The sequence below is a fragment of the Dasypus novemcinctus genome, chromosome 23 (assembly GCF_030445035.2).
Source record: "Dasypus novemcinctus isolate mDasNov1 chromosome 23, mDasNov1.1.hap2, whole genome shotgun sequence".
NCBI classification, from domain to species: domain Eukaryota; kingdom Metazoa; phylum Chordata; class Mammalia; order Cingulata; family Dasypodidae; genus Dasypus; species Dasypus novemcinctus.
The window spans coordinates 16,908,237-16,923,264 of NC_080695.1; the positions used below are offsets into that span (position 1 = coordinate 16,908,237).

The 15,028-nt window shown below is 48.5% G+C and overlaps 1 protein-coding gene across 7 annotated transcripts in view; it reads left to right on the forward strand.

The window, feature by feature from the left end:
- CUX1 (cut like homeobox 1) overlaps nucleotides 1–15,028 on the forward strand; it is a 336,617-nt gene that overhangs the window by 213,690 nt on the left and 107,899 nt on the right. For all 7 annotated transcript variants that reach the window (XM_058285907.2, XM_058285909.2, XM_058285904.2 and 4 more), the window contains exons 6-8: nucleotides 2,100–2,223; nucleotides 6,780–6,856; nucleotides 8,250–8,316. In XM_058285907.2, the coding sequence (XP_058141890.1) occupies nucleotides 2,100–2,223; nucleotides 6,780–6,856; nucleotides 8,250–8,316 (268 nt within the window). The remainder of the gene's footprint in view (nucleotides 1–2,099; nucleotides 2,224–6,779; nucleotides 6,857–8,249; nucleotides 8,317–15,028) is intronic.

The window sequence follows — 15,028 nt, forward strand, 5'->3', positions numbered from 1 at the left end:
CAGCTCCACACGGGTCAAGGAGGCCCGGGGTTTGAACCGTGGACCTCCCATGTGGTAGACGGACGCCCTAACCACTGGGCCAAGCCCACCGCCTGTTTTTTTTTATTTAGTTTGATTTTGCAGTGCTGGCAGGGGCCCCAGGGCTCTGTGTTCCTTCCAGTCCCTTCACAGGGTATCGTCAGCCCCTCCAGTGGCCATGCACGTGGCCACTGAGGGGTCCACAGGGGCCGGGAAGGGGCCACAACTGCGTTGTGGGTGCTCTCCTCCCCCGTGCCTCATCGGACGGGTGTGTTTAAAAGAACCACCGAGCCCCGGCCTCAGAGCAAAGGCCCAGGAGGCAGGCCTGCACAGCTGGTGGCCCTGGGCATGTCACATGACTGTTCAAAGCCTCGTGTTCTTGGGGGGACAGTGGCAAGAATGAGATGAGAGCTTGCATGTAACACAGTCAGCGTGGCTCCCCACACGTGGTAAATGTTAGCTTCTCTCATGGAGCATTGTTGTCTTTTGTCAGCACAGACCCCCCCCCACCTTTTCTTCATCCTAGCAGATTTTCCCAACCTCCAGAAAAATGTCAGTTTCCTCTTTTCCTCTTCCCTGCGTTAAGAGGATTATAATTTGGAAAGACGGGGGCACACACAACTTGTTTGACTCACCATAGCAGTAGTGCAGATTGATAGAAAGTTCAAGAGGGAAAGGAATTTCTTTATCACTGTCAAACCCCCTCCACCTGTTTAGAGATGAGCAGGTGAGGCCCCAGCAGAGCTGAGCCACACAGGGCAGCTCCTGCCTATTGGGCCGCCTCCTCCGTCCTCCTTACCTGCACATACCTTGGGGCTCCTGCCAAGGAGAAAGTCCGGGAAAGTTCCGGATGCGTTGGCGGAGGGGCGGAGGTGGCCCTGGCCTTGGCTCTGCCAATTAGTGAGTGGCCCACCCGGGGTGGGGGTGTCAACAAGACCTCCTCAGGCCCAGGGTGGTGGCACCTGGGTGTACCCCAGGCACCCCCCCTTCCCAAAGGGGCACAGGGAGCCCAGCCTGGCCTGCCGGGCTCCAGCAGGGTCGTGCATCCAGGCCCCAGCGATTTCCTGGGCACCCACCCATGCCAGGTGCTGGGCACACAGAGGGACTCGGTGTTCTAAGAGATGGATGTGTGAGCCCAAGCACGACCCCCTGAGTGCACCCCTCTCCTCGGAGCCAGGATCACGGCGCTTCTGCCACCGCATGCCCGGTGTGCCCAGCGGGGTCGGTGTGTGTAGGAGCCGGTGGGTCTGAGCTGGGACCCTCTTCCCCTCGTTTCCATCTGCTTTGCAGTTGGGGGAGAGGTCACACCCAGGCACTGTCAGGTCCTGGGCTCCCCAGAAACGGCCTTTTGTCCTGGAGCAGCCAAGCACCGCAGGGCTCACCCGCCACCCAGTGCTGCCACCCCTTGCCCCAGCTCTCAGCCTCCTCCAGGCACTTCCAGGGTACACGGCAGCACAGCAGACACATCTGCACACACAGCCCAAGTCCACCAGTGTCTCTGGCCTGGGTGGGGGTCCTTCTAGCACCCTAGCTCCAGGGTGGATCCCTTGCAGCTAGTCGCAGAGCAGACGCCCTTTTCACCGCCTATGAAATGGCAAAGCTGCAGCCCTGGCCAGCAGGCCTGTGGACTTACCTGACTTGGGCTACAACTGCTTCCTCCAAAATGTGTGTACAGTTGGGAACTGTTTCTTTGTGAGAAGGTACTTAAAGCCATACTAAAACTTTATTAATTTGCTCTTTATTAGAAGACTAATTTAAGACTCACCAACAAGGTGATATTATATTTTACCATTGATTTTTTTTTCCCCTCCTCATTTTTTTTCAGTTGTCTTAGAGAAACCATAGCTCTTCTTCCCAGCAAACTCCATTGATCCTTTTCAACCTAAACGTTTAAAGTTCAATTTAACATCTAGGGAGTAAAAGGTCTCCAAAGGGACTCGTAAACATTGATTTTGTGTCAGAGTTGAAAAGCTAAAGTTTAAAACACAGAGATTCTGCTAGGTTACAAAAGCCTTGTATATATAGCTACACGGAATTGTGCTGCTCTTATTGTAGGGTTTTTTTTTCTTCCCTTTCTGCAGAGGTTACGATAAAAGCACTTAAAGAGAAAATCCGAGAATATGAACAGACTCTGAAGAACCAAGCAGAGACGATAGCTCTGGAAAAGGAACAGAAGTTACAAAATGACTTTGCGGAAAAGGAAAGGTGAGCCTGGGCCGGTGTGTTCACCCTGGCCTCGAGTTCAGCCTCTGAACTTCATGCTACCCAACGGTTTGACATGAACGCGAAGTGAGCCCAGGTTGTACACAAAAGCCCCAGGGCTTCCAGGCAAACTTTTGTTCGAAAATTAAAAGTGTCCCTTTATTCTTAATTCCTGGGAGAACCTTGGGCACGGTGTGTCCTTAAGCCCACTGGCAGGGACGTGGGAGGCAGCCAGCGGCCCCGAATGGGTTGGTGGGGACACGTGGCCCTGGGGCTTGAGCATGGGGCGCATGCACGTGGCATTCGTGCCTGCGGAGAGATGAGAGCAGAGAGCGCTGGCCTCATGTCCTCTGGGGAAGCCCTGGGTGCAGGCTGTCTCCATTCCCCATTTTCTGGAATGAATTTTGATATTTACGTTTTAATAATGAGGTCAAAGACTCTCCCACACGCATGTGTGCATATTTTCATAAATTTATATGCGTACCGCGGATCCTCATTATTCGCTGATCCCATATTTGCACACCTGCCTGCTCACTAAAACTGATCTATAACCCCCAAACCAGTCCCGGCAGCATTTACGCTGTCATTTGTGTACACGCAAAATGACAAAAAATTTCAGGTCACACAACACATGCATTCCCAACTCGGGTGAAGCCAGGAGACTCTCTACCCTCTTCATTCCTCTTTGCATCTTATTTTGTGCCGTGGTTTTGGGTTTTGGGTAGGGTTTTTTGTTTGTTTGTTTTTGGGGTTTTTTTTTGCGTTTTTGTGCATTTTGTTAGTGACTCCACTCGTTTAAACTGGTCCCCAAGTGTAATGCTGCAGTGCGGTGTGATGTCCCTGAGTGCAGGGGGCTGTGAGCTGGCTGATGGAGGAGACACCATGTAAGATAAGCTTCATTCAGGCAGGCGTTACGGGGCTATTCGTCATGAGTTCAATGTTAACGAATCGAAAATATAGATTTTAAAAGGTGACTTTAAATAGAAACACATAAAACCGGGGTGCGTACGGTCATTTGATGCAGTTGTTGCTGCGTCTCACCAAGGAGCAGTGGCTCCGTGTTCCCTAATCCAGTGTCCACGGCCACTTTACAGAAGATCTTCATTACCACCCAGTGCCTCGTCTCTCTGGGAACTGGTATCTGTGCAATACGTTCATGTATCGTCTACTTTATTTTAGCCAAATCTTTTCCCACAAAGAATGGGTTGGTTTTTCACTAATGTGGCAGTTTAATCAGTTAGACGACTTTTAAAAATTCTATGGACTATTGAAATTACCAATGCAAATGGCATAAGTCAACATGGTTAAAAATCCTTTGCTTAATTAGGATTTTTAATTTGAATTTTGCCATGAAGAAATGCATGTATCCATTCCACAAGAGGCACAACATGTGTGGTTATAAGCGTGAAGGGGCCAGGTTCCATCACATTACAGGGTTCTGTTGTCTTGTTTTCCATTGCCTTCTTGGAATTCTATAGGGCGGGCTCTGTCAAGATCTCAGGTATTATTACAAAAGCCTCTTGGCTCCAGTAACAAAAAGAACAGAAAGAAGTAAAATAACAGCCCCCGCTCGCCCAGCGCCTCTCCTGCGTGGAGCTGGGCCTGGCACCTGTGAGCGCTGTCCCACTGAATGCCCCTGGCAGAGCACAGGCTAGACTGACTTCTCAGGTTACAAATGGAGAAACCTGAGCACCGAGTAGGCACCTGCCCAAGGTTTCGCAGGAGATCATGTAACCGTGTGGCTTCAGGACGTACTGAGGTGCCCACTGTAGGACCAAGACCAGTCACTCGGGGCCAGGCCCGCCTCTGCTCATAGGCCACACCCCCCACTGCTGGCAGAGCATGGCAGGGCCCAGCCCCGGGGCTGCAGGAGATGGGCATACCTTTTGACCCCTCGAGACGGAATTGGTCCTAAATAAATGCTCCCTAGGACCCCTTTGCCACCAAAGGGGTTTCTCACCATGTGATGGATAATGGGAAAATGTAAGCAATCTGATGCTAAACCAACGAAAAGTAAGTAAGTAAAAGATGGGACATCCCCTAACTGGGACATTTGCAGTTAAAATAATAGTTACGTTGAGTTTGCAATAGCACACGAAATGCATCTGACATGGTATTAAGAGGAAAATGTATGCTACAAAATCATACATAGGGTAATTACATACAGACTCTTGAATTACAAACTCATGAATCTGGAAACTTAATATATCATTAAGTTGACATTTCAAATAATTATTAATCACGTTAACAGAAATGAATAACTGGCTGACTATTTGAGGTAGAGAGGGAATAAAGCTAAATCTTTACCTCATTCCTGACAACAAAAAGTCAAGATGAATACAAGATTCAAATATTAATAATTAATTTATTTACATAATGGAAGAAAATTTTGGTTAAGTGTTTGCTCTTTTTTTTTTAATTAGAGAAGTTGTGGGTTTTCAAAACATTGTTTTTAATAATTTTGGTACAAGGAAATCTTTTGAAGCATGAAAGAAGTTATATAAATATGACAATCTAAAAATTAGAAACAGAATACCATAAACCAATTTTTCAGAACAATAACAAACTGGGAAGACACATTTGCAGCATATACAACAAAGGACTAGTTTTCTTAATATACTATATTAGTCAGCCAAAGGGGTGCAAAATACAAGAAATTGGTTGGTTTTTATAAAGGGTATTTATTTGGGGTAGGAGCTTACAGATACCAGGCCATAAAGCATAAGTTACTTCCCTCACCGAAGTCTATTTCCACATGTTGGAACAAGATGGCTGCCGACGTCAGCGAGGGTTCAGGCTTCCTGGGTTCCTCTGGGCTCAGCTCCTCTGTTACCTCCACAAGGTCAGCTGTAGACTGTGAGGCAAACGGCTCTGTCTCTTTCCCCCAGGCTCCAGCTTAAGACTTCAGCATCAAACTCCAACATCAAAACTCCAACATCAGAAACCCGCAACTCTGTCCTTAGCCGTGCCTTTTATCTGTGAGTCCCCACCCACCAAGGGGTGGGGACTCAACGCCCTAATCATAAATCAATCATGCCCAGGTACAGATCAGATTACAAACATAATCTAATATCTATGTTTGCAATTCATAAATATGTCAAACTGCTATATATACACAGAGCTCTTACAAATAATAAGAAACAATCCCCCCAAAATAGACAAAGTAGATAAGCAAACAGTTCACAGAAAGAAATGCTCAGCTTTACTCAGCAGTAAAAATTAAGTTTAATTTTTTCCAGTTTTGGCAAGGTGTAGGAAGACACTTAGATATTGTGGGAGTTTAAATTGTTAAGGATTTTCTGTTTCACAGTATCTATTGGAAAAAAAAATTGCACCTCTCCTTTGACCTTTGTAATTCATCTCTGCTACAATTTGTCCAGCAGGTTCACTCTCAAAATCATTCAACAATATTAACATAATGGTCATTGCAGAATTGTGTAGTAGGAGAAACTATAAGCAACCTAAGTATCCATTTATAGAGGCCAAGTTAAACTAATTATTTAATAAGAATGAGGGAGAACTATATATGCTAGAGTAGCAAATTTCTAAAATAAGGAGATAAGTGAAAAAGCAAGCTACATAACAAAGTATCCCATTTTTATTAGAAGAGGGAGGGGTAGGGAGTTTAAATTACACGATATAGTATATTATAATATTCAATTACATCATATTTCTATACATACAGAACACTTTTAGAAGGCTGTGAAAAAGCGTGATATCTGAGGAGTGGAAATGGAACTAAGGAAAGGAAAAGGTGTTTTATTTTTCATGCCCTTGTAATATTTTCTTTTCTTAAACTCTGCACATGTATTAATTTTATCATTGAAATACATGAAAACATTAGTAATGCTTCTCTATAGGTGGAAGAAATTTGGGCAATTTTTTTTAACAGTGTAATTTCTACTTTTCTTGATTCCTACTTTTATTATTATAAGAGCTTATGTTAATTTCATGTGATGTTAAAATAAACTTAACTTTCAGAGATTTTCTGCAGATGAGGAGGAAGGAATGCTGTTTCTTGACCAGGGCATTCATCTCCAGATCCTGGGGAATATAAGCATGTGGAATGTAGTTTAAGGCATTCAGAATTTCCCCATTAGGTATTGCAGTTGCATTTGCATTCCATTATCACGGAGATGGAACAGCTGTCACATCTATTTAGTACATCCTTTATTCCAACAAATTCCTTCATTGTGTCAGCAAAATGTAAATGTATCATTCTTCTTGGGCTAACTTCAGAAAACAATGAGTGCATGATGATGATTTTTTTTTTCATATCGGCATTTCAGGAACAGCCTTCTGTACAAATTGCCACATGTAAGTCCTGCGGGGAGCGCACTGCACGAGTTGTGTAATACGGTTAAAGATTAGTACGCGGGCTTCTCCATGCACGTGGCCTTGGGAGCGATGTGCCTCCTGGTCCCCTGAAAATCACTCCTGGGAGCCTCTTGCCAGCTGTGCGCAAGAGTGAGCCAGCTGATCGCTGCAGCTTACAACCTCCAAAACCGTTCATTTGGGAAACAAGATGACCAAATTGGCTTCGTTCTCTTCCTTTTCAGAAAGCTTCAAGAGACTCAGATGTCTACCACCTCAAAGCTGGAGGAAGCGGAACATAAAGTTCAAACTCTGCAAACAGGTTTGCGCCTCTTCATCCTTGGGAAGGCTGGCACGGGCTCCATCTCCCCACGCCCTCGGGTCCCCCTTGGCACGTGTCACCCTGGCTTGGGGTGAGCCCGCAGGAGCTGAGGGCCCAGGTTCTAGAATGCCTCTGCATCCCAGGGCTTTCTTCACCGTGATGTCACTAGAGGCTGGCACTGAGTCGTTAATGTAGAGGTGGGAAGATCTAAAATGCCATTTTATCCTGTTCCACAAGCCATCCTTTCTTTTTGCCTTCTCCAACAAACACATCTAAATCTCTAAGCCGTCACGGGCTGACATTTCATTTCGAGCAGCAATAGAAAAAGACTTGTTTCTACCTAAGTGATGTTTAAGGAGACAGTATTGCCAGGCCTTTAAAATGTAAAGGATGCCAAAAAAGGTTTGTGCTCTATGTTAAAGCATTTATAATTGCTTTAAACTTCTTTTTCTGTCCTGCCCTTTCCTTTCCTTTCTTTCATTTCTTTCCATTCGTTTTGGATCCCACGGAAAGGAAAACAGCACTATATGTTTAATTTAAAAGTGAATAAAACATTAGAGGACATCATAGCATTACAAAGCAAATGACAGAAAGGAAGGAAATAACCACAACAAATTTAGCAAACAAATGAGCAATTTCCAGAAGATATAAACACCTCCCACAATTCAGTAAAAGTAGATAAAGAATTCAGACGAAAACTGGGCAAAGGAGATGAACAGGCAATTCTCAGAGGAAATACAAATATTGGCTAATACACAAATGAAAAAAAAAGTTCAAGCTCCTTAAGAGTCGGGGAGATGCCAGTTAAATCAGTGAAAGAGTTTTTTAATTGACAGTACCTGGTGTTGATTGAGGCTGTGGAGCACCCAAACTCTTGGTGGGAAAGTCAACGGCCTTTTTGGGAGGCTACGTGGAAAGCATTTCTGCAAAGTTTAAACATCTAAGCTCTTTACCCAGCAACTGCACTGCTAGGTGTGCAGGAGTGCCTGGCACCTGGCCAGCTGTAAACACGAGGCAGCTATTAACTGCTCTCACCGTGTTGTCCACGTGCAGCGACTTCCTGGCAGGCTGCTGGGGGAGCAGGGCGCGGGTCTCAGAAAATAGCTCTATTATCCCATTTATGGGGGAACAAACATACACGTGCAATTATGTCTGTGAATATATTTTTTAAAGCATCAAATCCACACGCTAAACTTACTAGTGGCTGTCTCTGGGGACACGTGTGGGATGAGATGCGAGGGACGTGAAGGGGGATTTTCTGTTTCATTGTATATACTTTTATATCCTTTGACTCTTTTTGATGTGAGAGTGTATTACTTGTATTCTTTTCCTTTTTTCTTTCATTTAAGCCATTAGCATCTTACCTCCTGGTTTTATGTCCTCTGCCTTTCAGCCCTGGAAAAAACTCGAACAGAATTATTTGACCTGAAAACCAAATATGATGAAGAAACAACTGCAAAGTAAGTGTCTGCTCCGCTTCCTCCAGCTGCACTTGGGTCAGCTCTCACCTGATTTTGCGGATCTGTAAAATCAAACTTTCCCCCTGGTTTACCCTGCTGCCTCCTGATCTGGTAAAGCAGGGCAGGTTTTAGACCTGTGTCAGCTGCCAGGAGTTCAGCGTCGCTGCACATGGGTTGCTGGCATCTGCTTAACACTCAGTATTCTAGCAAGCTCTAGCTCCAGTGTGTTCTCTGACCCGTCCTTTCAATTGAAACTTTTTCTCCTTAATTATTGTGAGGCCTGGTCAATTCTATACATCCCTTTTCTAAGAAAGTTAAAAAAGAGTCTGCTTATAAAAGATGCAGCATATGGGACATTTTGTGTAGCTTCGTCCGTGCAAATCTCTTTGCTTTTCACATGTACCAGGGCCTTCAGTGAGGCCCGTGGTGGAGTGAGCACACTCCCCTGCACGTGTATGTGCTCCCGTCACACCTTCCGGTGCTAGAAGTACCCATGTGCTCACCTAGCCGGTGCCCGTCCCCCGGCTGGCGGAGTCACACAGGGCCCGCTTCCCACCAGGCTGTCTCAGAAGGAAGCAGAACGATCGATTCCAAGTACACCTGTTACCAGCCCTCTCTCTGTGCAGTACGCCAAGAAGGAAATAGTAGTGCCATCAACCAAGAAACGGTGAGGAGGCACCAGAGGCCGTTCCTCTGCTCCGGGGCAGGCAGGCAGCGCAGGCTGGCGTCTGAACCGCTGCCGCCTCTTCCGGGGGCTGCTCCCGTCTCCTGCTGAAACCCGCGTGCCCTTGGGCTCCCTGCTCCGCTCTGAGAGGGCTCCTGCTGTGCTCACACAGTGCGTTGCTGAGGGGATGGCACCTCTAAACCACACCACTCCCTCCCAGACTCCTGTTCTGGGGGAGGGTACGGAGGCTCGGTGTTCCCCGGTCCCTCGCTCTTGCTCCCGAGGCACAGTGCAGGGTGGGCTCTTGACCCTTTGCCCTGAGACCTCAAGAGCCTGTCCATCCCGTGGTCAGAACCAATTTCGATCGTGAACATGGGACTCCTGCACAGAAATTAAAATGTCCTCGTCAGCCTCAGCAGCTCTGGCCGGCTTGCCCTTTGTGTCTCCGTAGTGGAAGCAGTCAGGTCCTTTCTAACCTCTTCCCCTGGTGTGCTGGAAGGTCACTACATAGTCCGGAACGAGCAGGCTCTAAGGGAGGGGGTCGTGTGAGTTCGTTTTGAAACTTGGTGACCCTGTCTTTGGCTCCTTCCGACCCTGAGGCACCCCCGGCTGAGGACACCAGGGCAGTCTGTCGCCCCGCGCCCCCCTCCGGTACAGGCACCGCCCCAGATGTGACCGCAGCAGAAACCACACCAACTGCCGAGCTGAAGGTGCGGCCGCCTCGGTGCACCTCAGTGTCCACGTGCTTCCCTTCTTCTGCCGACGTGTCTTCTTGGTTTACCTATTATTTCTGTTTGCACTTTATACGTAGGCTGCCTTTCTCAGCAAGTTCAGTTTTTTTAACATTAGATTTTAATCTGATACATGGAATTTGATATTTTTTAAAATAGTTCTATCCTTAAGTAGTTTGTAGCATTTCTTTTCTAAAATAGCTTCATTTGTAGATGACATGCCGACTCCTTATCCTTTCCCTGTTAGCAGCATCATTTTACTGTTGGCACAATTCATAGTGACTTCAGCAGTAATATATTTATTTCACTAATTTTCAATAATTTATTTTTACTAAACCACACCTTTTCCTAATGGCGTAGATATAGTATGTTTCTATAACCAAAGTTTACTTTATTTTGTACTTAAAACCGTTTCATACAACCAGCTTCTAAGCCAGTGTTTGCAAAACTATTGATCACAATTGTGAAATCGGTTTAGAGAGTGGCAACTAGCTAGTTGGATAATAAAACAGACTATAAAAATAATAGGATAGAAGACATCATAGCAGATTGCACATAGGAAAGTGTTGTTTCTGACACTTTTGTTTCCATTATATGCAACAGTATAAAACTCTAAGCATCTAGTTATTGGGTCACATGTAAAATGTGGTTCTCCCTGTGGGGCTCGGTCAAAAACCATTTTGAGGGAAGCAGATTTGGCTTAATTGATAGAGCATCCACCTACCACATGGGAGATCCGGGGTTCAAACCCAGGGTCTCCTCCTGACCTGTGTGTTGAGCTGGCCACGCACAGTGCTGATGCGAGCAAGGAGTGCTGTGCCACACAGAGGTGTCCCCCATGTAGGGGACCCCCATGCACAAGGAGTGCACCCCATAAAGAGAGCCGCCCCACGCGAAAAAAAAGTGCAGCCTGCCCAGGAGTGGTGCTGCACACATGGAGAGCTGACGCAGCAAGATGACGCAACAAAAAGAGACACAGATTCCCAGTGCTGCCGACAAGAATACAAGAGGACATAGAAGAACACACAGCGAATGGACACAGAGAACAGACAACTGGGGGTGCGGTAAGGGGAGAGAGAGAAATAAAAAATATATAAAAAAAAGAACTACTTTGAGAAAAGTGACATGGCTCAACTGATAGAGCGTCCACCTACCATAAGAGGGTCCAGGGTTCATTCCCCAGGGCCTCCTGACCCATGTGGTGAGCTGGCCCACGCACAGTGCTGCCGTGTGCAAGGAGTACCATGCCTCGCAGGGGTGCCCCCGCGTAGGGGTACCCCACACGCAAGGTGTGCGCCCTGCAAGGAGAGCCGCCCCTCATGGGAAAAGCGCAGCCCACCCAGGAGTGGTGCTGCACGCACACAGAGCTGATGCAACAAGATGACACAACATAAAAGAGACCCAGTTACCCTGTGCTGCCTGATAATGCAAGCAGACATAAAAGAATACACAGCAAATGGACACAGAGAGCAGAAAACAGGCGGGAAGGGAAGAGAAATAAATAAAATCTTAGAAAAAGAAAAAAAAAATTTTTTTGAAAGCTCAGAGAGAGCTGGGCTCAGCTTCCAGAAGGCTGTGCCTGCTGCGGTGCTCTCTCTCCCTGGGCACCCTCAGGAGCTTTGTCCTCTTAGCCACAGGTGCCCATCTACTTGGGGGAGAGAAACTGGCTGATAACACAAAGCGTCCAGCAAAACCCCTCGGAACTGACAGCCCAGTGTGCCACTTGTCCCCATGGAACGCAGTGTTAATTACCGGCCCCTGTTGGGACCCCCCTTGCTTTTGCTACTGGGCTTCTAAAGAGCCACTCAGTGCATTCAGGCCCGATTAGTTGCTCGGTTTTAGGGGCTGAGGTTGAAGAAGCAACAGGAAAGTGTTCTCTTAGGTCCTCATCTATTCCAGGCAGGGAAAATAGTGGCTGGGAAGACAGCGCCAGAGAGAGGAAAAGACGTCCCGTCTCCTGTTGGCAACCTCTTCGGGCCTCGTCACTGGCCAGGCTGCTGGAGGAGTCTCTCTTCTCAACCAGAATAGCCGGTTAGCCAGCAGCACGGCACCTGGTGGGGCAGGGGGCCTGCTCCCTGTGCGGGCGAAGCTCGAGGCGAAGCTGGCCGTGTGGGTCCTGAGGGCTGGTCTACTTGCTGTTGAGAGCACAGGCAGTTCTTAGCCTCTTCTGTTGCATGGACCCCTCACTAAGCCCACGCTCTACTGTGTATTATATCATAAATATGTCACACCCGCGCCAACATGTCCCCGCAAGAATAACTTTTTTTTTTATTTGAATTCAAGCACACAGACCTCTTGCTAAGAACCCCTGGTTTAGGGACTTTTACAAGTAAGAGCCTTAGGTTTGGCAAGGTCACCAGGGACTAGCAGAGGCTTGGTCTCCTGGCGCCCAGACCCGTCATCGAACTCTGATCCCTTTGGCATCACATGAGGCATGGAGTTTATTGGTGTGGACTTGGTGAAAAACCATTCTAAATTATTATTTCCCATCCTATCAGTGTATTTTAAGGCAAAAAATACCCTCCCCTCCTCCCAATCCAAATAGGGGGAAATCCACTTTACTCGCTCAAATTCGTCAAACTATGGTAAATGGGAAACATAACCATATGTTTCATTTCATTCAATGAAAAGAATGGGGGTGGACTCAAATCACGGGAAAACACTGGACTCCAGGCCTGTGGCTGTCTAACACTCACCGCTGACCAGGCCGTGGGCACTCTCGGGGCCTGTGCCCTCCCGTGGCATCATTGCATCCTCTCGGGAGGCCAGAGTCACCATCATAGAAAATACTCTTCTACGGCGAGGAGTGGGGAGGCAGGGAGTGCGGCGGCCATGCACACGTGAGGAGAAAGAGAGGGACGTGGACAAATGGCGGGCAGGACTCAAATGCCAGGTCCATCCGTTAGCTCAGGTGCCACGCGGGCCCTTCTGTACCCAGCTGTATGCTGGCTCTGGCAATCCCAGGGTCAAGGACAGTCCCTGCTTTCTCCAGGTGCTCCCCGGTCAGCGGGGAGAAAACCGCGGCCTTCCAGCCTGACCACTGTCGTGGTCGAGGGGAACAGCGCGTGCTGGCCGTCAGAGAGGGTGGTCACCTGTGTTGACCAGGGTCCCTGCAGATCAGGACACTCGGGCAAGAGTGTAATGTCAGGACTTTTGGCAAAGCTGTGAGCAGGGAGGAGGGAGGCACAAGGCGAGCACAGTCACCCGAGGCTAGTACCTGGGGGCTGTGACCACCCTGCGTGTGTAGGGGTCAGAGGAGGGAAGGTGGCTGGAACCCAGAAGACGAGGCTGTCTCGAGAGGACCTGTGGCCTTGGGGAGGGGCCAGCAACCCCTGACCTTTCCCTCCCTGCCTCCGGCCAGGGCTTCCCGCAACCAGGCCCCAAGGGCAGCCTCTGGGCAAGAGTAGGTGGAGGCCCGTGCCAGGGGCCATCTCCAGCACAGCCGACCAGCCTGGCGTGAAAGGAAAGCAGTATCAAGAAAGGCTTGCCGAAGAGGGTGACATGAGATGGGACCCTGATTTAAGGTCAGGGCTGCTGGTGTCAGACACAAAAGGGGTGCAGTTTGTGAAGACTCAGGGCTAGGCCAGCTGGGGCTTTCGAAGGCCCAGCCAGGGTTCCGAAAGATTTGCAAAGAGGTGCCCAGTGGGCACAGGGTGACAGGGGTGCAATGGGGCCAGACTTAACGGAGTTGGACATTGCAGAAAGGGACTGAACACTAACGTAAGGCCGCCTAGAGCCAAATGCTTATTGAAATAGTTCCCCGAGTAAGTAAGCCACAAAGAATGCAGAAAATGGACCGAGATAATAATTGCTACTTTCTTTTCACTTCGGAGGCATTGCTTCCATCTTGGCAGTCCGGTCTGAGCCTTCACCGTCTGGCATTCCTCTCCTTTGTTTTCAGGAAAAGGTTTGTCACTTTACCATCTGCTTCAGACCCACCCTGTGTGTATTGTGTTAGGTCGGACGTCTTCTGAGAGTATGTAGGGCTCTAAGCCCCCTGAGGCTAATTTTTTCAATGGTCTTAAAACATTTCAAGACAGTTTCTTTTCTCTCTCTGAAAGGAGGGATCCCTATATTTTTATTGACAGGAAATATAGGTAGAGAACTGGGGGGCATAGCAGACAGAGCCTGGGCAGACTGGCCAGGGAGTGACTCGCCCGGCTCCGCTCCTCTGCATGACCTTGGACGAGCTGATTGACCTCTAAGCCTCACTTCGCTCACCTGTACAATGGGCATAGCAAGACTCCTGTCTGGATGGTGGTGTAGAGTCATGAGGTGACGTGCAGGATCCCCAGGGCAGCGAGAGCGACAGGTGGAGGCTGCTCCCGACCTGCACACTGTTGCGCTTGGCGTGCGCCTCTGAGCTCGGCGGACCTTGGAGGTGATCTTGATGGCGCCACTCCAGGGAGATTTCTCGTGCCCTTGGGAGGAGCACGGGTTGCCTGCCCATCCCTGGCAGATGTCGCTCGCCCCCGTTCTGGAAAGAAGCGCCCACATCGAAGGCCCAGAGGCTGCCGCGAGACCCCCGTCCCTCACGCGCAGTCATCACTGCGTCAGCTGGGACGGCACGGGCTGACTGTGACGGGGATGGCAGCAGTAAAGTTTTCCATGTGTAGGCTTGAAGCAAAATGTAATTAGCCTTTATGTGCCGAACAAGGGCCCATTGATGAATACAGCTGGTCTTTGTTTCGTCCTGTCATTGAGAGTGGGAGGTAGAAGTGTTCTTCATGTTTATTAATGCAAGATTCCGTAGACAAATGGCAAGCACAGTTTAATATTTGTTGGAACACAGGGGCTTTTGCCAAAACAGTTGTTGTGTAAGAGGATTGCCGGGTTTCAGATTATAATCGTTTTCTGAGTTAAATAAATGAATTATTTCCCTTCCTTTTTTTTTTTTTTTTTTTAAGAGTTAAAAAAAAGTCCCCTCTTCTCAAATGGTCATCCTGGTTACAGTTCTTCCCACCACTCTTAGCAAACGGAGATTTTACACCCCAGTTGGCTCAGACGTGGAGAGGCGAGCAGAGCGAAGTGGCCGGCCTTGGAGGTGGGCAGACTTCCTGGGCGGGCAGAGGCGGCTGTGGGGGAGGCCTGGGCGGCCCGCCGCCCGCGTCGCCGCGCCATCTGCAGCTGTCCACTTGCGCTCGGGCTTAGGACGCTGCCACACGATCCCGGAGGAATGTTGCCCTCCCAGCCAAGTTACTCGTGTTCTGGGCAAAAGCGCAGGAATTCCCATTTTCCCGAAGTCCACGGCCACCTCTTTGCTCTGTCCTCCCAAACCCAGTTGGAAGAGGAGCCTCAGCAGAAGCCCGTCCAGTCA